This window comes from Triturus cristatus, chromosome 2_1 (assembly GCF_964204655.1).
Source record: "Triturus cristatus chromosome 2_1, aTriCri1.1, whole genome shotgun sequence".
NCBI lineage: Eukaryota > Metazoa > Chordata > Amphibia > Caudata > Salamandridae > Triturus > Triturus cristatus.
In genome coordinates, this window is record NC_140581.1 from 220141261 (window position 1) to 220164660 (window position 23400).

A 23400-nucleotide genomic window follows, 5' to 3' on the forward strand; every position below is an offset into this window, starting at 1 on the left:
TTCTCCAATTGTAGTTTAGCATTTATTTCCCCTCAACTAGAGGGATTTTCTCCATAGAGAGGTACAGGTAAACAAAAAAAATGCAGATGTTATCCTGAGGTTTTGATGTTTTTGGGTTTTGGTGTAGTACATATAGTACATGCCATTGGATCCCTTAGGAAAACACTGGTAAGAACTGGCACTTACCCAAGTTATGAGTGTAGTCTGTTCCTTTCACGCCATCCTCAATATTTGATTAAAGTTGCATTTGTATAGCCTTATTGGGGATAATGGACTCTGTGAGGAAGTCCAGGGCGGTCCGGGCCCTACTGGCAACAGCATACTTGGAAGCCAGACAAGACATGGCCAGGCACTGGAGGGATGAGCAGGCACCAGCTATACCTGAGGGGATCTGGGGCATGGATCCCTTCCTGTGCCGCCCTCCAAATGTGGTACTTCAGGCGAGAGGGGTTCCACGGAAGTTTGATCGAATCTGAGGTGTCTGCATTGAGATGCTGATGATGTGCTCACATGTCACAGCATATTGTGTCTCCGCCTCAGCGACTATGAAACACTGTCTTTGAAGCACCTATGCGAAATGTTCTGTAATCTGCTTGCTTTGTCCATTGTTTTCTACTGCGGTCCACATGGCTGAAGCTCAACCTTTGCATTCTTTATGGTGTTAACCAATAAAAGCAATAAAATGTCATACAAAAAAAATTGTATTTGTATTTTAAAACACTATAGTCAAAGCAAACAAACATTGGCTCACACTGTCTCAAACCAAGCGTGGTGTTTTGTACGGACGGTAATTGAATGTGCTTCCATTACAGGTAAGGCGTTGACATTTCTTCTGCTGCAGCCTCCAAGCGCCAAACTTCCTTCGCACAGCACAATCCGCAGGACTGCTATTGATCTGATTGGACGAGGATTTACTGTATGGGAACCTTATATGGATGTGTCTGCTGTGCTGATGGGGCTGTTGGAACTGTGTGCGGATGCTGAGAAGCAGCTTTCCAAGTATGTAAAACTACTGCTTGTTCTGGGGTCTTTGTGACACGTTTCAGGAGGTTGGTAGTTCCATCACCGGGACATAAATAATGTGAATAGGTTGACTCATACTATTCTAATAGCACTACTTTAACACAGAGGGCAAGATTTCTAAACAACAGTTTGAAAGTAAGGGGAGAGTTTTATGACTCCACCTGATCGAACTTTGAAACTTTTTGTAATTCATAAAACAACTGTAATAGTACACTTGGAAACCAAGCCAGGAGCACTATTACAGACGTAATAATGCACTAGTCGTGAAACTTTTTTAGACTAACTTTTCCCCCTTTTTGGAATTCCACATACTGAACAAGGGCAGTCGGATGTGCAAACCAGATTTCTCTTTCTTACTGCTCTCAGGGGTGATCCTTTCCCATTGCTCTTGGCTGGAGTGAATGTATGATCCTTTCTATGCTGGGAGGGGGTCATGTTTCAATTTGTGAATGCTCACAAAGGTACATATTTGGGGGTGTTAATATAATTACAAGGTAAATAAACTATACCTTGTTCCTCCTTCCTCCGGTCTTACTCCTTGAATAGGATTTACTATTGTGGATTTCTCCACACACTGCAACGTAATCCCAGTAGTAACATCATTTATCCCTGTCAGAAACGTTTATATAATTTACTTAAATAAAGGTCTAAATGACGGAAGGTTTGTCTGTAAACATACATTAAAGGATGCAAATGTGTTTGTGAATCTAGCCCTAAATTACTAGCTGCATATTGCAGAGAATTATATGCTCTGTTGTTTTAAACAAGATATAAAAGCAGCACGAAATTATATGAACAGAAAGTTATGGTAAATTGTTTTGCAAAGTTGTACTTGTTTTTATTTATTTATTTATTTATTAAGTATTCAAGCATTTAGACCTCTATTCAAACTTCTGTAGTTACCATGGTGTTTGCATCATTTGAAGATGACTTCATTATGGTAGACTTATTCTGCACTGCTAAGTGGGCTTTTGTGAAGATCACAAAGAGAAATATAGTAACATTATATAATTCAAAAGCGTGAAGCTTCGATGAAACAGATCGTAATGTACTGCACAACATAAAATGTTCTGTCTTGCCTTTTTGTCTCTTTGCATGTGTATGAAATGGGGGTCTCTAGTTGGCAAGTGTTTGCACCTTTGTTCAAGTAGAGACCCTTCCTTCTAGTCAGGATAAGGGAGTTACACTCCTAAAATAACCCCTGCTCACCCCCTTGGTAGCTTGGCACGAGCAGTCAGGCTTATCTTAGAGGCAGTGTGTAAAGCATTTGCATATAACCAACGGTAATACAGTGTAAGCACTACAAAAGGATACCACACCAGTTTAGAAAATATCCAATGTTTATATATACTTAAGACAAGACCAAAAACAATAAAGATCCACAATACAGTATTTAGAAATCTTCAGTTATCAAAATAAACTTGAAATACAGTTCCTTGAAGTCGATAGCTCTGTCTGGGGCTATCACAGTGTTGTGAACTACAAATCTGAACAGTTCTGGCTGACTGCAGCGTCGTGGGCCGGCAACGGTGACGGGAAGACCCGCAAAACAGTATCTTTAGAAATGCAGGGTGTCAGTGGGGAAACAGCGGTTTCAACGCGGGTGTTACTACGCAGGTAGGTAACAACGCGGTCATTACTACGACCGCGTTGTTGCCACGCGTGGCTTTACATCGCAAGTCGTTTCTACGACTTGCGCTAGGTGGCGTGCAACACCAGGGAATGTGTTGGATTTTAAATCCAACACATTTCCTGCTGTTGCGCTAACTGGAGTAGAAATAGTAATTTACAATATTCCTAAATCCAGCGCGCCATCTAGCGCAAGTCGTAGAAACGACTTGCGATGTAAAGCCATGCGTGGTAACAACGCGGTTGGTGTAACGACCGCGTTGTTACCTACCTCGTGGTAACACCACGCGTTGTAACAATACATATTTGTGTCGGTGACCTCTCGGTGAGCTCTGAAAACACGGCGTCCGCAGGCGTCTATTCCGGAGGTCGGTGCAGGAGTCGTCGGACCCTGGAAGTCACACTCGTTGCAGATTGAACTCCTCACGTTGAAGTCGGGAGCGCCGGCTTCAGCAGGTGTTGGGTGCCGCGGTGCGAAGTGCAGCGATGCGGTGTGCTTTGCCCTTAGGTCGCGGAGCAGGCGGCGGCACAGTGACTATCGTCATGCCGCATCGATGAGACCAGGACTGCATTGCGAAGTGATGCAGTGCTCTTCAGGGTGCTGGCAGGTCATGGTGCAAGCAGCGTCGTCATTGTTGCTGAAGCGCTGTTGTTTGGCTGATGAACTGGAATCGATGGCACCGGCATCGGTAGGCCAAGGCTGCGGTGCGGGATAAGGGCGGTGCGTCGTGTAATTTACGAGCGATGCCCGCGAACCACAGTGCAAGCAGCAGCGTCAATGTCGGTGTGGAGCGGCATCGTCGGGAATACCAGGGCGATGGCGTGAAGTGAGACGGTGCCCACAGGTCGCGGTGCAAGCAGCGGCTCGGTGGCGGCATCAGGTGGCGTCGTCGGTGAGACCAGGGTTGCGGTGTGGCATTGCGGCGGCGCCATCTGCGGTGCCTTCAGGACACGGAGTCGGCACCTACGTCGTTGATGGCGGCAGGTTGCTTTTTTTTTTCTGTTGCAGCACAAAACACACTGTCCCCCGTGCTGATGGTACAAGAACTTGAAGTCTTTGCTGTTCCTGAGACTTCTTGAACAGGGGGCAAGCTCTACCTCAAGGCCTTGGAGAAACTCACAAAAAGAAATTGCAGAAAGTTCAGTCCAGTCTTTTCACTGCCCAAGACAGAAGCACCCACTGCAAGCCAACACAGCAAAGCACAAAGCAAAGTGGCAGTCACTCCTCGCAGCTTCTCTAGCTCTTCTTCTTAGCAGTCTTCTTGGTTCCAAAAGAGTTCTAAAGTTCTGGGCCCCAATATTTGTACCCCAAAATCCTTGGTCCTCTCAGGTAGAGAGTGTCTGTTCTTAGTCCAAACCAGTTCTGTCCTCTCTGGCCCAGCTTCATGACAGGGGGTGGAGACGGCATTGTCCAGGGCAGACAGGGTCTATTCAGGTGTAAGGGAAATCTCCTCCTACCACTTTAAATGCAGACTGGGCCTATTCAGGTGCTAGTGACAACTCCTCCTACTACTCTGAATGCAGCCCAGGTCTATTCAGCCCAGCCGTGACTCATTCTGTAAAGGCAGGACACACATCAACCCCCCGGTGGCTGCCTGAAAGAATGCACCTCCCCAACCCCTGTCACTCCAAAGCCAGACAGTCAATACACATCCTAGCAGAGGCACACAGGATGGCTAAGCAAGAAAATACCTACTTTCTAAAAGTGGTATTTTCAAACACAGAATGTAAAAATCACCTTTACTAAAAGATGCATCTTTAGATTCTGAGTTCAGGCATATTAAACTTTATATTCCTATCCGGTCCCCATGGGAAGTTATATTTATCTGATGGTATAAATTAACTCCTGTGCTTTCCTATTCACCAGATAGCCTTTCAATAGTGAAAAACGAAATTGGCAGTATTTCACTATCAGAACATGCCACACACATCCGGACATGTCCCACCTTTCACATACACTTCATCCTGCCCACAGGGGTACATTCGGCCTACCTTAGGGGTGACTTACATGTAAGAAAAGGGAAGGGTAGGGCCTGGCAAGTGGGTGCACTTGCCAAGTCATCATGGCAGTTACAAACTACACGCAGACTCTGCAGTGGCAGGTCTGAGTTACCTTTTCAGGGTTACTCATGTGGGTGGCACACTCAGTGCTGCAAGCCCACTAGTAGTATTTGATTTACAGGCCCTGTGCACACACAGAGCACTGTACCATGGACTGATTAGTAAATCAAATATGCCAATCATGGAAACACCAATCCATAATACAAATTTCACAGCGAGCATATGCACTTTAGCACTGAATAGCTGTGGTAAAGTGCTCAGAGTCCTAAAACCAACAACAGCAGGTCAGGAAAAAATAGGAGGAAGAAGCAAAAAGTTTGGGGATAACCCTGCAAAAAGGACCATCTCCAACACAACCCCCTTCCAGCCTAAAGCCAGGGTAGACCAATCCATACCTCGATGGGCTTCCCTGCTTGGGGCGACAGAACATTGAACCTGGCCCGCAACAGCAGGGGTCTATTCCCGTTCTACACCTCCCTGAACCCAGTTGGATCCCTCTTTCCATACTCTCAGGGCCCACTAAGCTGACCCATGAGGAACCCCTCTCCTCACCTGTGGACACCATCTGTGCAGCACCTAACCGTAGCTTGCTCACAGGTGGGTCCCAGCAGGTAGACAGTACCACCACGGCCCACATAGTGGTGTGGCCCAGTCCACCCCCGGGGTGTGACTCTTGTCCCCCCCCCCCAGGGGCAACTTTGTCCACCAGGACAGCAAGCCACAGTGGCCACTGACAACTGTCAGTGATGAGAGCCAGGCCTTTTGCCTTTCAGGCCTCTCTAACCTCTGTGGCATCAGAGAGTGGGGGGCCGTAGCCCCAGGTGCCTGGCACCCTTTCTCCACTCTCCCTCCCGCCAAGTCAGGTATGGCATCCTGACACTGGACCACCAGCCCAGGGTCTGCATCCTGCGACCAGGCAGGAGACTGGGGTGGGCTCTCCCACACCCTGTCCCCCTCCCCGCAGCTCTGCACCCCCCACCCACCAGGAGCAGTCCCCCTCGACTTCAGAATTGTCAGGACACCTGTGGCAGGTGTTCTGCACTATTCTCCCACCAGTTCAGGGGTGCAATCCTGCAACTGGTCTACCAGCCCAGGGTCTGTACCCTGAGGCCGGACACAGGACTGGGGTGGTCTCTCCCACACCCGGTCCTCCTCCCTGGGGCTCTGTACCCTCCCACCTGGAGCGGCACCCCCAGAAGACGAACCGGTAGGGGCATTGTTAGCAGTCGCCCCTTCCTCCAGGTCAGGGAGGACACCCTGAACCTGATTTTCCAACCCAGGGTCTGTCCCTTAGGCTGGACCTGTGCCTGGCAACCCAGGACTTTCGGGGGAGTACACCCACCCGCCTCCCCCCAAGGAGGAAACATTCCTCATGAGCTGTGCGAGAGTCTGCCTGGTACAGGTCTCCAGCCTCCTGTCAACCTGACAGATCATGAAGACCCCCCAGGCCAGAACTGGCCTCACCCGGGTCAGTCCTGGGGTGCTCTGTCCTCAGTGCTGGCAACCCCTGACCCACTGGTTCTTCCACTGGGGACGGTGTCCCCCCTCACCCTTTTTTCTGGACTCGTGCACCTTCCCAACCGGAACGGTGCTTCCAGACACCAGAACGGGTGGGATGCTCGTTACAGCAGTCCCCCTCAGTTCCAGTAGAGCCTAGGCCTCCCACCTGATGTTCCCTCATGGAACCCCCCAGGCTCTGGGAACAGGTTTCAGGCACCTTGGGCCACAACCCATTCCCACTTCTTCTCTGCGGAGACAGGGCATGAGTCCCTACACCCCTTCCATGACACCAGGACCTATCTGGGCTACCACAAACCTTTCCCACCACCATCGTTTGGGAAATACCTGAGCCACCTCCTTCAGGATCACCCCCAGATGCCACCAAAAGGTCTGCCTCCAGTGTGAGCTCCCTGGGGTCAGAGAACTCGCACTCCACCGGGTGTTGGCATAGCTCATGGACTTAAAATGTGTTCTCCAACAATTGAATCACACAGCCTCACACAGTTGTAAACCAAACTACCCTTCACCCAACCATCCAGTGCCTCAAAAAAGTACCCCACGTCATTCTTGCAAGACTGGTGAGACAGTATCTGACTGTTTCTGTCCCTCAACCCATACTCTACCGGCTGGTCTCCTTACTCACTTACCAGTGCTTCTACCATGGGAGACCCCCTCTCCCTGCATCTCTCATCTAGAGTCAGTAGAGTGTCCCTCCCACCACCAGGAATATGATCCCCTGTGCCAGTTCACCAATCCACCTCAGGGACACTGCGTACCACTGGAGTACCCTCATAATCCCAAATCCCCTGGCATATGTCAACCCCCTCCTTGAAGCAGGGCACCAAGTCAGTATGTGTGTGTACCTCATCCTCAGTACTGGACCTAATACTTTTACTGCCACCATCTAGGCTGGGCCTAGCCCTACCGGCTTCCTGATCCAGCTCTCTCATTTTAAACTCATGGTCTAACTTCATCCTTTTCTCTTCCAGGGCTAACTTAGGCTTCTCCACTTCCATTGCAACTCTCCGTGCTTCCCGTCTGTCCTCCAGCTTCTCTGGGGACAAGCCACTGCTGCCTGGTTTAGAGGGTTCCCCACCTCCCAAAAGCACATCCACCCTTGGAATAGGCTCCTCTGCTTCCATGCCAAGATCCCCAGACAGCTCACTAGCATGTCTGGCTGCTACCCAGGCCCTCAGCGCCTTTTGTAGCTTCTCTTTTCTGGTGAGGCCCCTGATTTGGACTTTGAGGTTTTTGCAGATCACTTTCAATTCCTTAACATTGTAGGTTTCTAACCTCTCCTGGAGGTTTTTTTCCATTGAATAGCCGGCTAACTCCTTCAACAGGCTTCCCCTTGGGGGTAGACAGAAGCGACATTAGCGACCTCTCCCCATTATGTGTACCTGGGGATTCACTGTGGGTCAATAAATAAATCGGGCGCACAGCGGACACATACCTCTCTCTGGGTTCAAAGTAAACAGACAAAAAATGAAGCACAGTCTGCCCTCAGACTCCCCCGGGCGCCACATGCATTACACGGCGAATAAGACTAGCTTGTGACTATAACCGCTTCCATTGAATCTGCAGCCAGGGTCTCTCGGGTTCTGCCTCTGCTTGGGATTTCCTGTTGGTTTCGTTATTTGCATGGAACAAGGACTCCTTTTAACATATTTATGTTTTTAGCTTTGATCCCAGCTTCATTGTGTACTTTGGAACTAAAGTGTAAATGTTGCTTATTAAAATTAAACTTTGTTCGAGAATCTCGTTTTTATTTTTCCATAATGATAACATGGTTCTATATTTTTAATTGAATTAAAATATGCCTTACTTTTTATTAATGAACTATTTTGTTTTTCCTTTATATGTAGCTTATAAATATTAAACTCCATATATTGTGCAGAATTTGTAACTGGGAAACATGTTTGAGCGTCGGCTCCACATCTTGTGATTTTGGGCAAATAAATGAATCTTCCCTTTGCCTATGAAAAATGATAGTGTACTTGTGTAATGGTTCTGGTGCTTATGTAAAGCACTCCATTACTTCATGTCGAGATCGCTTTATATTATTGCAATTTGGGAGCTCGGTAGAGATTCCTTCAAGTGGGTTATTGAGAGTCCGGTGTCCAGTCATGCCAAGGTACTGTGTGCGGCGGTACCTGATCTACCGGGACCTAATATTAAAACAAAAAAATGTAGGCCAGTATTTTTCCCTTAATGATAACATGCTTTAATTTGTTTAGCACTGTTAAAACATGTATTGATTTTATCATGCAGCCTAGGTTTTCCTCTATAATAGGATGCTTTAATATGTTTTATTAAACATTGAACACTAATACTGCACACTGGCAGCTAGTCGTCTTTGAAAGCAGTTGAGCACAAACACCCACCCCAAATTCAGCAACCAAGACCTACTTTTTCCTAGAGGAGAGGCTGGGTTCAGCATAGTTTTCTACACATGAATAATTGGAAAATGTATGGGCTAAGGTCTTCGTAACAAATAAGGTTCACAAGCCAAAGGTTCTATAAGGGCCCTCATAAAATCTTTCAGTATGTTGATGGTGTGAAAAACAAGCCTAACCCTCATTCAACAACCCCAAGATATTGGTAGCAAAATAGAGAATTTCTCACCACAGATTAGAATGAGCCTAAAAAATAATAGGTGATATATATATATATATATCTGAAAGAGACACGTTACTGATAGATTCCTTAATGTAGAATATCCCCAGGCATCAGACTGGATCTGGAAAGTTTTCGTCAGCAGTACCCTTGCGCGTCGGTAGGCATCGTCGTGCGGCTCTGCGTACGTCGCTGGCGTCATAGTCGCCGAGATGACTTCGTAGGAGCTACTTAGACGCGCCCACGCGCGCTGACGTCAGTTCTTTCTTTTTCCGCCCACCAAGCACAGATCCGAGAGAGAACGGTACTCATAGTTAATCTTTTAACTTGATTTTTTAGACTTGTTTCTCTTGTTTTGTTGAGTACTCGACTCCTGGTGCAGTAGGGATGCCCGGGTTTAAGTCCTGTAGGGACTGCCGTCGGACCATGTCGGTGGCTGACCCGCACGACGTGCGTCTCTTGTGCTTGGGGCATGCCCATGACCCCAAGGTGTGTCCCGATTGTTGGGCCATGGCGCCCAAGGCTTTGCGGGAGCGTTCCCGAAAGTTGTTGCAGGCCCGACAGTCGGCTCCGCGCCTCTCAAGGTCCCGCTCCCGTGGGAGGTCACGGGACAGGTCGCGTGGCCGACACCATCGTTCGTCGTAATCGGGGACAGGTAAGTCAAGGCGCCATAAAAAGTCGAAGAAGCGATGTCGCTCTTCGTCTACCCCTCACCGGTCGTGGGACGAGGTGGAGGGGGCGGGTGGTCACTCCCCCGCGGCTCCGGTGGAGCCTCCGTTGTTGCCTGTGGCCTACCCACCTTTCCTATGCCCGCACGCGACTTCGGAAGAAGTACAGGTATTCCTGTCGGCCATACGCCATTTGGTTCCCATGTCGGATCCCTCCTGAGTGCCTTCAGGACCCGTGGGGTGGTTCTGCCCCCGTGCCTTTGCCTTTGGCCCCGGCTACGCTGGCACAGTACCCTGGGGTGCCGTCGGCTTCGGTGCTGCCGCCGGCTCTGGCTTCAGCGGCACTGGCGCCATCGGCTCCGGCCTTGGGACAGGTGCCACCGCCGGTGCCTGGCTTAACGCCGCCATCAGCGTCGGGGCCGGACACAACGCCGTTGCCTACGGAGCTGGACTACATCGACCCTGGATTGGTCTATTATCCTCCGATTCCAATTCCAGGTGGTGAGTGTATTCACTTTCCCCGGGCCCCTCATCCTCACAGACCTCTTACACGGCCAGTGGACGAAGGGGAGTACTGGAAGGGGTCCGAGGACCCTCTCGCAGCTCATTGCGAGGATGAACCGGAGTGGGAGGGTGATATGGAAGGTCCAGGCGATCTGGGTTTCTCTCCACACCCTGGTACACTGTCCCCTGTTTCCGTAGCTACGAAAGAGGTTGGGACTCTTTCTGTGGTGTTGCGTAGGGCGGCTGAGGGTCTTAACCTCGAGGTCCCTACTGTGCCTATCAGGACCAATCTCCTGACTGAGGTGCTGCGGCCAGCGACCTCCTTTGCGGAGCCGCTGCTGCCCTTTAATGACGCGCTTACAGATATTCTGTTAAGCACCTGGACCAAGCCTAAAACTGGGGTTCCTGTGGATAAGAGTGTGTCACAATGTAATCGCCAGGCCCCGGGCAACCCCAGTTTTCTCACTCAACACCTAACGCCTGAGAGTCTGGTAGTCCAGGCCTCTGCCTCTCCGAGCGCGTTCCCTTCCGCACCTCCTGACAAGGAGTCTAAAAAACTGGAGCAGTTTGGGAACAAGATTTTCACCTCTGCCAGTTCTGGGTTGCGGGCGGTCAATACGGCGTGCCTGTTGGGCTGCTATTCCCACTCTGTGTGGGACACAATCACACAGGTGTTGCCTCAGTGTCCAGTGGATGCTCGAGCGGCGCTCTCCCAAGCCATTACCGAAGGGAGGGATGCTGCAAAGTTCACTATCCGTTGTGGTCTTGACACAGCCAACTCCTTCGGCAGGGCAATTTCCACAACGGTTGCGCTACGCCGTTACGCTTGGCTCAGAACTACTGGCTTCTCAGGGGATGTCCAGAACACTTTGTTGGACATGCCATTTGATGGCACTCGCCTTTTTGGTGACAAGGCGGATAGCACTTTGGAGCGTTTTAAGGACTCCCGCGCTACGGTCCAGTCCTTAGGTCTTGCCACCACGCGTACTCCTGTGGGGTCTGCTTTCCGCTCCTTTCGAGGTCAGGGTCGAGGCGCCCAAGCGCGTTCCTTTCAGACCCACCGGCCCGCGCAGCCGCAGTCTCAGCACAGCCGGGGTCGTGGTGCCCGCCGAGGTGGGTCACGGGACCAGCGGCCGGGTAAGTCCACCACCGCCCCTGCTGCCGCTGCCTCAAAACCTTCCTAGTCTGGTGTTTCAAGCCCACCAGACGCCAGTGGGCGGCAGGATTCGCCATCACCTCCCCCACTGGTGCACCATCACTTCGGACAGGTGGGTTCTGCAGATAGTCCGACGGGGCTACTCCCTCCCCTTCGAGACTACCCCTCCAGCCATGCTGCCTCAGTACCACCGCATGTCAGGGGATTACTTAGCAATTCTCCAGCAGGAAGTTACGGCCCTCTTGGCCAAGGGGGCTTTCGACGCCAGAAGTAGGTCGTGGTTGTTACTCCCACTACTTCCTGGTTCCGAAAAAGGACAAGGGCCTGTGTCCTATCTTAGACCTCCAGAACGTCAGTTGCTTGCTCCGGTTGAGAAGTTCAAGATGCTCACACTTGCTCAGGTCTTGTCTGCCCTAGACCCGCAAGACTGGATGGTAGCGTTGGACTTGCAGGATGCTTATTTTCATATCCCCATCCTGCTGGCCCACCGGCGTTACCTGGGGTTCACGGTGGGCCACGAGCACCTTCAGTTCACCGTGCTCCCCTTCGGCCTTACCAGCGCCCCTTGGGTGTTCACGAAAGTGATGGCGGTGGTCGCAGCTCATCTGCGCAGATCAGGGGTTTCAGTCTTCCCCTATCTCGACGACTGGCTCTTGAAGGCGGGCTCGCCCCAGGCAGTCGTCTCCCACCTCCGGACTACGGCCGACCTCCTGAATTTGCTGGGGTTTTCCATCAATGTGCCGAAGTCGCACCTGATTCCCTCTCAGAAGCTCCTCTTCATCGGAGCGGTTCTGGACACGGCTCAGTTTCGGGTTTATCCTCCCGAACAGCGAGTCTGGGACATACAGGCTATGATTCCGATCTTTCAGCCCTGGTCCTGGGTTTTGGTCAGGAAGACCCTGAGACTGCTGGGCCTCATGGCCTCCTGCATCCTTTATTATCAATCATGCCAGGTGGCATATGCGGGCTCTGCAGTGGGACCTGAAATTCCAATGGACGCAGCATCGTGGAAACCTGTCCGACTACGTCCATATCTCGGAGGGCACTGCACAGGACTTGCAGTGGTGGCTCACGGACCAGTGTTGGGTCAGCGACAGATCTCTCTCCCTTCCCCACCTGGAGCACACAGATCAGAGGCCTCTGGTCTCTGGCGGAGTCCAAGCTCAATATTAACCTTCTGGAGCTCAGGGCGATCCTACTTGCACTGAAAGCTTTCCTTCCCTCTGTCAAGGGGAGAATGGTGCAGGTGTTCACGGACAACACCACCGCCATGTGGTACTGCAACAAGCAAGGCGGGGTGGGGTTGTGGACCCTATGTCAGGAGGCTCTGGATCTCTGGACATGGCTGGAACGTCAAGGCATTTCCTTGGTGGTTCAACACTTGGCAGGTTCTCTGAACACCAGGGCGGACGAACTCAGCCACAGGTGCATGTTGGATCACAAATGGCGTCTTCACTCGGATGTGGCACAAGGTCTCTTTCAGCAGTGGGGAGAACCTTGGTTAGATCTATTCGCCACCGAAGAGAACACGCAATGTCAGCAGTTCTGCGTGTTGGAGTTTCCAAGGCGGCACTCGCTCGGAGACGCTTTTCGTCGTGAGTGGAGTTGCGGTCTGTTGTATGCCTTTCCGCCTATACCACTTCTACCCAGAGTGTTGAAGAAGATCAGGCGCGACCGGGCCCAAGTGATTCGTGTGGCACTGGACTGGGCTCGAAGAGTTTGGTATCCCGAGCTACTCAGTATGAGCGTGGATCCCCCGATCTGACTGCCTCTGGGAGGATCTCCTGTCGCAGCACCAGGGGACGTTCCTTCACCCGAACCTGTCCAGCCTCCACCTCCTTGCGTGAAGATTGTGCGGCGACAGTTGAATCCATTTGACTTGCCTCCTAAAGTCTGTAATGTGATTCTGGCAGCCAGGCATCCCTCGACTAAAACTGTATACGCCTGTCGGTGGAACAAGTTTGTGGCATGGTGCACAGTGAAAGCTGTAGATCCCCTTTCTGCCCCTCTTTCTGAGGTCCTATTGTTCCTTCTCTCTTTGGCCCAGCAGGGCTCTGCTCTGGGCACTATCAAGGGCTATCTTTCTGCTCTTTCAGCCTTTCTCAGGCTGCCTGATCAGCCCTCTCTTTTCAAGTCCCCTGTTGTCAATAGATTTCTCAAAGGCATTACTCACCTTTTCCCTCTTATTCCTTTTGTGATGCCTCAGTGGGACTTGAACCTGGTTCTCACATACTTAATGTGTGCTCCCTTTGAGCCTCTTCATAACTGTCCTTTGCGGTTATTAACTTTGAAAACTGTCTTCCTGGTGGCCATCACCTCAGCTAGGCGTGTGAGTGATCTCCAGGCTCTTTCATGTAAACCTCCTTTCCTGGCGATTCATCTGGACAAGGTTGTGCTTCGACGACATCTCTCCTTTCTACCGAAAGTAGTCACAGCCTTTCATCTCGGGGAAACTGTCACTTTGCCCACTTTCTTTCCGCCTCTGCATCCTTCAAGAGAGGAAGAGAGGCTCCCCCGTCTGGACCCAAAACGTGCGCTTTCGTTCTATCTCAACTGCACATAGCAGTTCCGGGTGGATGACCAGCTCTTTGTTGGCTACGTGGGTGCCAAGAAAGGTCGGGCTGTGCACAAGCGGACTATCTCCCGATGGGTTGTCTTGTGCATTAAAGCCTGTTAATTTCGGGCTAAAAAGGGACCTTGGTTGGGCTGCGCGCCCATTCTACCAGGGCGACAGCAGCTACTACAGCATTTGGACGCTATGTCCCCCTGCAAGATATCTGTCAGGCAGCTACGTGGGCCTCGCTGCATACTTTCACTAAGCACTATTGCCTTGACAGTCAAGTCCGGAGAGACGGCTTCTTTGGCCGGTCGGTTCTCCGTGACTTTCTGGTGTGATTTCGGGGTTGGTATTGCTTGGATATGTATTCTAAGGTAAGGAATCTATCACTAAGGTGTCTCTTTCAGATGCACAGGTTACTTACTTGTGTCATGATATATCTGTAAGAGACATTATTATTATTATTACATTTATATTGCGCATGAATCATCCCCAAAGGGATCTCTCGGCGCCTGTGAAGGCAGGCTATGTCGGCCCGACAGCTCAGCTAAACAACCAGGTCTTTAAATGCTTCTTGAAAATATTTTAGTTAGTAATAGATTACTTACCGCCCGCCCATCCTCCCCGTTCTGCAAACTGTTCTCTAGGGTTCAGGTCATCCCTTTCAGGGCACTAGTTCTATTGCACCAGTAGTTGGTCTCTGGCATGGCTCTGCGTTCCTGGTGCAGAAAAGTAATGTACAGAACTGATGTCAGCGCGCGTGGGCATGTCTAAGTAGCTCCGACGACGTCTTCTCGGCAACTACGATGTCAGCGACGTACGTGGAGCCGCATGACGACGCCTACCGACGCGCAGGGGTACTGCTGATGAAAACTGTCCAGATGAAGTCTGACGCCTGGGGATATTCTAAGGTAAGGAATCTATCACTAACTGATGTCTCCTACAGATATATCGTTACACAAGTAAGTAACTTGTGCAATTTCATCATGGATGAGCAGGAGAATACCTGATCTTGTACACATATGGAAATAACACGGTCAAAGCATTTTCCTCACTGTAGCTAGCTGTTAGCTCTTTTATATTGAATCTTTGTCAACTGTTACTGCATGCCCACTGTGCAGGTCCTGTCTGGTGGCACATTTAGTTATCTTGGTCCAGATGCATAGTGCACATGTAAGAGGGCCCCAAAGGGTAGGGATAATAATTTTCCCAACAGTGAATGGCACGGAGTGTCCTCTCCCCCTAACACTGTCGACACTATGGAACCCTCACAACCTTCACTCATTGGCTGAGCCTGGCAAATAGCCTGACTGACTGAGGGATGTATGGAGTGCCCTTAATTAAACGGTAAAGAGAGTTTCTGTTTCTGCCCATCCTCACATCTGCCTTATTTTTGCTTTCCGCTGTCACTCCAGGTCTCCTGTCCTGTTTCCTGCATTCTTCCACCCTCCTGACTCAGGTCTGGTGGACAAACGAGCTAGCCTGGAGCTCTCTGCTCCCTAGATTTATTAAATTTCCTCTGTACAGTGCCCCGTCCTAAGCACTCGCCCATCAAAAGCAGGCATTGGAGCTTAATAAGAGCATCACAACAACTGCAAAGTGTGTGACGTGTATGTGTGCGCTCATGTCTGTGTGTGAATTAAAGTGTAAATGTTAGTATTTCTTTATATTTGTGCCTGAGTGCATGTGTTTAATAGTTGTAAGAATGTCACTGTTGGTGATGTCTCCATATGGTGGGTATTCCTCCCAGCTGAAGGCACTCATTTGGTATGTCATTTCCTGATACATGGTGACCATCTTTGGCATAGTGTAACCATATGTGGCATCTGGTGGGTATCCTTGGTATGGGGTGATCATCCCTGCCCCGTGGTAAATTTTCCTAGTGTGGTGCCAAATACTGACACATGCTGCCCCTTCATGAAGGGAAATATATTTACTCCTTAGCTGCTGTGGCTGCCTTCTTCTATCCTGTATGCCCAAACCTTACCCCGTTAACCACCTCCCCCAGTGCTGAGCCCTTTTTTGATATCTGGGACACTTTGTGTTAAGGCCTTCATAATCTTTTTTCCACAAAAGGCATCAAAGCCAAATTTGTGTCCGTTTTCTCCAGTTTTGAAGATTTTAGAGAAACCCAGAGTTGATGGACACAAACACTGACCACCCAGAAAAAGGCAACACAGTATGCACAAATACATATTCCATTAACACTTGCATCACAATAAAAATGCAGATTACCAGTCCACACACCGCAGCAACAAAATCTAATTTAGCGAGGCCTATTGGCAGTGCCAATGCTAGTTCCTTCTGAAGGAGTTGCCCTCGAGGGTGGCTGTACACCACCTCCTCTTTGTAGCCAACAGAGCTTCTCCTGAAGGCCTATTTGCCTCTGCACCAGTGTTCATAATAGTGCATGGGTGCCGAGGCAAAGTATTCACCTAATTAGCATGGGGCAACCATTTTATTACAGAGTCAAGTATATTTGTCTTCAATTCAGATGTTTTGTTGCTGCCTCATACCCGTTTCCAAATGTTACTCATTTTGTAGAGTAGACTTTTTCTCACCTTAAACCGTATGCTACTCAAGTCTGATTGATTTTGAGGTGTCATACGGTTGTGTTATGATGCAGGAGTAAGCTTGTATAGTTTGTGTGAACCTACCCCATTATCATACACACCAAAAGAAGTTAAAACTCTTAAGCCGTCAGTACATGAAATGATTTTCTTTCATTTTCGGGCCTTCTTTGAGACTTCATTTTGCAAATTTTCATGCGTTACTAATGAGTATTCTACGTACTTTTGCCAGTATTAAACCGTCAATACCTGCTGTGGGTTCCTCATTGACTTCAGTAACTTCTTCGGTCCCCGTGTTACAACCTGCTCTTGTCCCTCGAGTATTGACACTGATGCGGACGCTGTAGGTGCCCGAGGAAGAGACACAACCAGTTGTGCTCTCTGTCTCTGAGCCGGTCTCGACTGAGCCCGTGCCATGATTCCGCCAGGGTGCAGCCTTCTGGCAATCCATAAGACTGACATATTTTCCTTACCTCAAGGAAGGGTTCAAGCACTCCACAGTCTTTTTGGGACAGTCTCAAACAATGATGAAGGGGATGAGTGCCTATCTCAATACAATGGTATGAGGAATTACAAGATGCTAGTGGTCTGGACACTTCTCCGGATTGGTCTCTCCCACTGGCTCCTCTACTGAAGAAAGTGCTTCTTTCATGATGGTGATGCAGAGGGCACTTGAGATACTTGACCTCCAGCTTCCAAACATGGAGCTAAAGTCAAATGTCCTGACTTAGGTCCTTTAACCAGGTAAAAATCACATAGAGCCTCTACTGCCATTTAATGAGACCCTAATGTATACCATACTCTGAGCCTTTCTGCTGCAACACCCAACCCCCGAAAATGTGGTGGTTTAAGCATCTACCAGTAGAATTAATCCAAATGCCTTTCCCACTATTCCACCGGAACAGGGAATCAAAGCTCATTGACAGCTTTGGCAAGGGCATGTTTTCCTCCACCAGGCTTGCTGTGCAATACCAGCTATCTCCTAGGCCACTAATCCCATGCACTTTGGGATGCAGTGACCCAGGTTTTGTCTGCCGTACCCAAGGATCTTTGGGTATCTCTCACACAGGCTATTCAGGATGGTTGTGATATGCTGTGGAATGAGTACTACTGATTGCCTAGGACGGGCAACAGGCACCAGTGTAGCACTTAGGCCGCCTGGTTGCGGTCTACGTGCTTCTCTGAGGATGTTCATTCTTCACTTATGGGTGTGCACTTCAACAGCTCTCACCTATTAGGCAAAACAGTTGACTGGGTTCATGAGAGATTTAGAGATAGCAGGGCCACAGCATGCTCTTGGGGTCTGTCTGCCCCAATTAGACAGTTTCACCAACAGTTTGCCCCTATCCGTGGCTTTCAATGCAGTTAATACCCAGCTGAAATGTATTGGAGATAAAACCGAGATTTTACTCTTGGGGAGTTCCCCTCTCTGTTCTGGCATACTTTCTGGCCTGATGAGTCCCCCAGGCCCTCCCCTTTGGGCCTCCCAGTGAAAAATCTTGGGATTTGGTTTGAAGAAAAGCTTCGTTTCTGCAACCAAATTAGTAAACTGACAGGTACCTGTACCGGCATCCTGAAGCTTCTAAAAAAATCTCTGCCTCTTTTGCCTTTAGCAGCGAAAGAAACGGTCATCTGAGCCCTTGTCACCTCTCGCATTGACTATGCGAATGCACTGTCTGTCGGCCTTCCTGGTTACCTAATGGACAGACTTCAAGTGGTCCAAAATGCCGCTGCCCCTTTGCTTTTTGACCTCCCCAAATGTACCAGTGTCAGGCAGCATCTGCACTGGTTACCGGTGAAGGCAAGGGTTACTTTTAAGGTTCATGCTGCGCTCTGAGTATGGCCCCGCCTATCTCAGGAAACCCTTTCAGTTCTATATCCCTAGCAGACACCTGCGTTCCTCTAACATGCTTATGGCTACTATTCCCAGATTCTGTCTGAAATGGAAGGGTGGCAGCTCCCTGGCTTATTTGGCATCTATGACTTTGAACTCTCTCCCTTTTGACCTTGGCAGCTTACAGAACCCTATCCAATTTAGGAAGAAACTTAAAACTCTCCTTTTCAACTGAGCAGGTTTTCTGTCTCTACTGTCTCCTTTCCCTCTTGCTGCTGACTCTTGGACTTGCGCCGGGACACTCTTTTGAGTAGCTGTGGGCACTATAAACTCTGATAACATAACATACCAGCCTACACATCAAGCCTAGTAAGCTTCCGAGCCATTTTGTGGCCGAGGCAGCTCATCCCACAGACCACAATGACAGCAAGGAGCCCTGTGCTCTGCCTCTTTATTGTGTCCTTCTAGACACACAGCCACCATATCGGAGGCAGGATTAAGCATTTTCTTCGAGGGTGGCAAGCAATTACTTCAGACAAGTGCATCTTGCAAATTGTCCATTGGGGCTCTGCCCTTCCATTCATTTCCACTCCGCCTTTCACCTCCCTTTAGACAACTGAAAGAGAAACATATGTATGTGTTGCAGCAGGAAGTGTAGGCCTTTCAGGCCATAGAGAGAGTCTCACCACTGGAAGCAGGCACTGGCTTTTAATCCTGCTACTTCCTGGTGCGGCAAAAGGGCAGAGGCCTTTGTTCTATTTTAGACCTTTGCCCTCAATGCTTTTCCTCAAAATGACAGATTCAATATGCTAACCCTGTGTAGTGTAGTTCCTATATCCCTGATAGGCTCTGCGCATTGGAATAACATACAGTATAGATTTGACATAGGACTAAGGTCAGTATGTCTCTATCGAGTATATTAAATTACTTGTGTGTGCCAGCTAACTCAGAGGTCACTAGAAACTTCTCGAATATACAAGATGGGATTAGTCTCTGACAACCGCATAAACATGACAACTTTGTTTCCCTTTAGAATCGGAACAGTCTCAGAATCGTGGAAACCTTAGATAGCAGTTTCACTCAGTCAATCGTGCATGCTTCGTTTCTACAGAGTTGCACAGAAATAGAGAGACAGGTGTTTCAATAAAAGGGTTTATTGAACAGTCTTATTTCTCATGCAAGAGATATGAATTGCTACAATCGTAAGACAGACTGCGAAGTACAATATGTACGAGGTTAGCAGTAGGATAAAATAATACTGCAATAGCATGGTTTGTAGCTATGACATATATTAATCAAAATACATACATAAATAACATAATGCTAAAATGTGATACTCATCTGATGCTTCTCAATTGTTCTACCCCAGTGTACCTAACCTAAGTGCAGTACGAGGTTTGAAGTAGGTGCTGTTTCTAAAGTATAGCTAGCTATATTTTAGTTTAGCCAAGAGTTGCCAAAAGTTTCTCTAAGTTCTAGTCAGTTCAATACCTGAGAGTGAGAGAGGTTGGAATCTCCTTTCTGGACTTGAATGTCTAACCCCCGCAAGGGAAGTCAGAGAGCACTGGAGCTGGATTCTCTGCGAGGAGGATGGCAGCGTCAGGTCAGTGCATCAGGCTGGAACTCGATCTCCTTCCGAACTTGCCGTGGCAAACCGCGTAGTCTGGGTTGGATCGAATCCTCCGGGAACCGCAATTTGCCAAGGCAAGTGCTGGTATATTTATACCTTGAAGGTGTCTAGGAATGCCACTATTGACGTAAAAGTCGGGCAGAGGAACGTCATGAATGAACCCCTAAGGAATAGATGTACATGCATACTTAATGAGTTCTTGGAGAAATCAATATTCAAGCAGAGGGAAATTCCTAAAGGCTTATGGGTCTGGTTTTCCAAGAAGTCGTCGTGACGTGGATGGACGGATGTAGGTGGCCATGCCTGTATTTGGTTTGTACTGAAAATGTCTAAATAAGGGCCATATTTCTATGTCCAAATAAGGGCAATGTGAATTGTACCTATATAAGGGCATAAATCAGGAAACCTATATACGGAATCTAAATCTGCACACAACACCCACTCCAGTTTCGTATGAACGATGTTACTAAATCCTAAACGTTCTAAACATATCGTAAAACAGAGTATCGCATGGGTTTGCTAAAATAAGCTAAAAATATATCTAAAGCATATGTTCTAAAAATACATTACAAAACTATTGCTATGCATAAAATGTTGTACATATTAAAGGCAATGATCCATTCTAAGCATAGAATCACATTGGAATGCTAAATGAATGAACCAAAATATATACTTGTGATGAAATGGCTCGTAAATACAGAAGAAAAAAGGAGCCGAAACCTTTTCAGGTTACATAAGTCGAATTATTATTCATGACAAGGTGGCATACTGTCCCTGGAAGTGTTTATCAAAGAATTCTGTTCTCTATGAATAGTTCTACTATAAGCAGATTACTGTGCCAAAAAATGCAAAAAATACAAATTTGGTGAAAAAAAAAATAATCATAGAAAAAAAGGTTCCAAAGTCTGGAGCATGTTTGAAAAATAATGAAGGCCAAATTCAGAGTCTCTCCGGAACACTTTGTGCTTGAATCAAAAGTCAGTGTGTGGGGATGGAGAATCAATAACATTTTCTAAACTTGTAGACAACAAGTCGTCTACCGTTGTGGGTGAGAGTTGGAATACATTGTGTAGAAGTTCAACAGCACAGAGATGCGAACTATCGCCTTCAGCATTGCAAGCATCAGCAATGTCCGGATTGGATGTTACCTGCGCGCCTGGTGTTTCCTCTCGTACATCAGCAATAGCGTGTTGCGACTGTGAGATCTTAATGAATGCAACCATCAGGATTGGTAGCCACTGGGGACAACACATAGCATGGGCCGTTATCGGGTCCAGCAGAGTATCGATATGCGTAGGCATGACTGATGGGAGTGTCAGACAAATGTCCAGCACGCATTCTTCACCGCTTAACAGGCAGCGTAGAACAGGTAAGATGCAATCTTGCCAGATTGGTCTGAATGACAGGAACCAAGTGGTGTTTAATTCTCGTAGACGAGGTAAACCCAGAATTTGGACGATGCGCTCACGACACCTCATCTCCAATAGAGTTCTTTCCATGGCAAACTGGGTGTCGCTGGTGATTTGGCTTGCCATATCGTATGAGTATGAGAAAAAAGAGTATCCCTGCAATGAGTGCTAAAAGGAGCTTCGGTCCGCCAAACACAGAGCGCTCGAAGTTTGGAAAAATTCCGAGGACTGCTTGAAAAGGTGCTAACAGTCCTGCACACACGTTTTTAAATACATGTACAATACCGCTCGTATCAGACATGTTTAAGATACGACCTAACATTTCTGCGAAATGCACAGGGCAGTTTGTATACAAAAGGGTATGTATCTCTGCCAAAGTCCTTGCGACTTGGAGGTCATAGGTTTCTTTGGCAGAGGTCAAAGGCACAGTTTTTTGTAAAAGAATGGCTTTCATTCTGCTTAGAGTATCAGCTCGTATAGAAGAGATATTCATTGAAGGCCATAAAGGCGACTCCCTGACTATGTCTATTTGAGGAAACAAGACTTGCATGCAGCAAGTGACCCTGAATGTAACCGTTACTAGATATGGGATACCAGGCAGCATACCACAGCAGCTGTGATCATTCAACATAATGTAACTCCCATGTGAAAGTTGACCAAAGATTCGATTAATCACTGCTGCCGGTGAACCGTGCAGGTGGCAGGATAAGTTTGTAGGGAATCATCACAGGCCCCGTGAAAGTTAATACCCTGACAAGGGAGAGACCCGCTTTGTGCGTGCTCACAGTTTTCACCGCTAAGAAACACTTCACGTCCCCCACTCCAGCATCTATGTGTGTAAGGTAAATCCCAGGATGTCTTGATGTATTCTTTACCCATCCTTTCATATTTGCCTGCTGGTATATTTTTTAGGCAATACTTAAAAATGGAAAGTCGTAACAGGCAGAGTAATCTTACCATGTATGATCCACTCAGTAGCTGTTTTTTCTGCCACTGTGAATGGTAATTTCTCCAGTTTTTCAATGCTCAGCACCGTCTAGTCTGCTCCCCTTTGTGCCATTTTGATCTGTCTATCAGTGAGATTGAATTCTGCAAACAGTGACGTAGTATTGATTAAACGCCAAGGCACATAGCCAGAACGCAGGTTTTGAAGCGTCCAGCCTAATAGCATGATAGAACGTAGCTGTGACTGACCATGTTGCAACATGACCTAGTCTTGTTCCATGATTTCTATGACAGAGGATGCAATGCTGTCCAAAGAATATATCCTGAACGACAGAGTCGTTCACCCATTGTCTACTACAGAGAGAGATTTCTCTAAATTAATACAATCAATTTCTCGTATTCGTTCTGCAGTCTCTGCTTAGGTGACCTTCCATGCTTCATTATAAGCACCGTAGATACTGGCTTATATGAAATATTTTTGATGCGGTTTTCTTGGACCTAGCAAGAATTCCCTAAGGTCTGCGCCTTCTTGAAGTAAAGTTAAGTGTTGTTTTACATCCTCTAGTGTAGCTTTCTGTAGCCAATCAAGGCAAAGTTTCCCTACACTGTAAGTTGTTACTACCCCTGAATGTTGTCTTTGGACATAACGTGGGTCTGGCCTATGAAAGGAAAAACCTTGAGTTTTGTTCAGGAATCTATCTTGACAGTTGTTTGTATCTAAGGGCCAGAGCAACCATTTTTTTCCATTCAGGATTTGATCTGTTGTGATGCAAAATATTGACCTCCCCCTGTGTAGTGCTTTCACTTGTAGGTGCAGGTATAGATGGAGTGTTCATGTCTTTTATCTTGGCTATTCCGAGGCATGATGTTTGTTGGACAGTGTCGTTCAAAAACATAATTTGCTCAGGGATGATACAGGCTCTAAACAAAGCTTCTATTCCCTGTACTTGCCAATCTTTAATACCCCAGACAGTTTTTGTCTCAATGTTGTCTTTCCAAAAGTCGTAACCCTGTCTAGACAGTTGGGTAATAAAGGCTGCAGAATAAATCTGTTTGGTATTCGTCAACATACTTTTCATTCCTGTCTTATTGACATTCTTAAAGTAAAATGTCTCTGCATTCGAGATATTAAACCATGAAAAATATGGAAATTTCATTGCAAATGTTTTTGAGCCACCCTTTGGTGGCGTTGGACAATGTTCCCATTGGTTATACATTAATACATTTCTAGGTGTTGCAGATTTATGCAAGAAATGATGACCATAGTGGTTATAACAATACAGTTGTTCATAGTCTGA

At 48.0% G+C, this 23400-nt stretch overlaps 1 protein-coding gene across 4 annotated transcripts in view; it reads left to right on the forward strand.

Moving 5' to 3' along the window:
* Window positions 1-23400, forward strand: part of WDR7 (WD repeat domain 7) — a 1596127-nt gene that overhangs the window by 1115505 nt on the left and 457222 nt on the right. For all 4 annotated transcript variants that reach the window (XM_085630124.1, XM_085630134.1, XM_085630121.1 and 1 more), the window contains one exon: window positions 813-999. In XM_085630124.1, coding sequence (XP_085486250.1) covers window positions 813-999 — 187 coding nt within the window. The remainder of the gene's footprint in view (window positions 1-812; window positions 1000-23400) is intronic.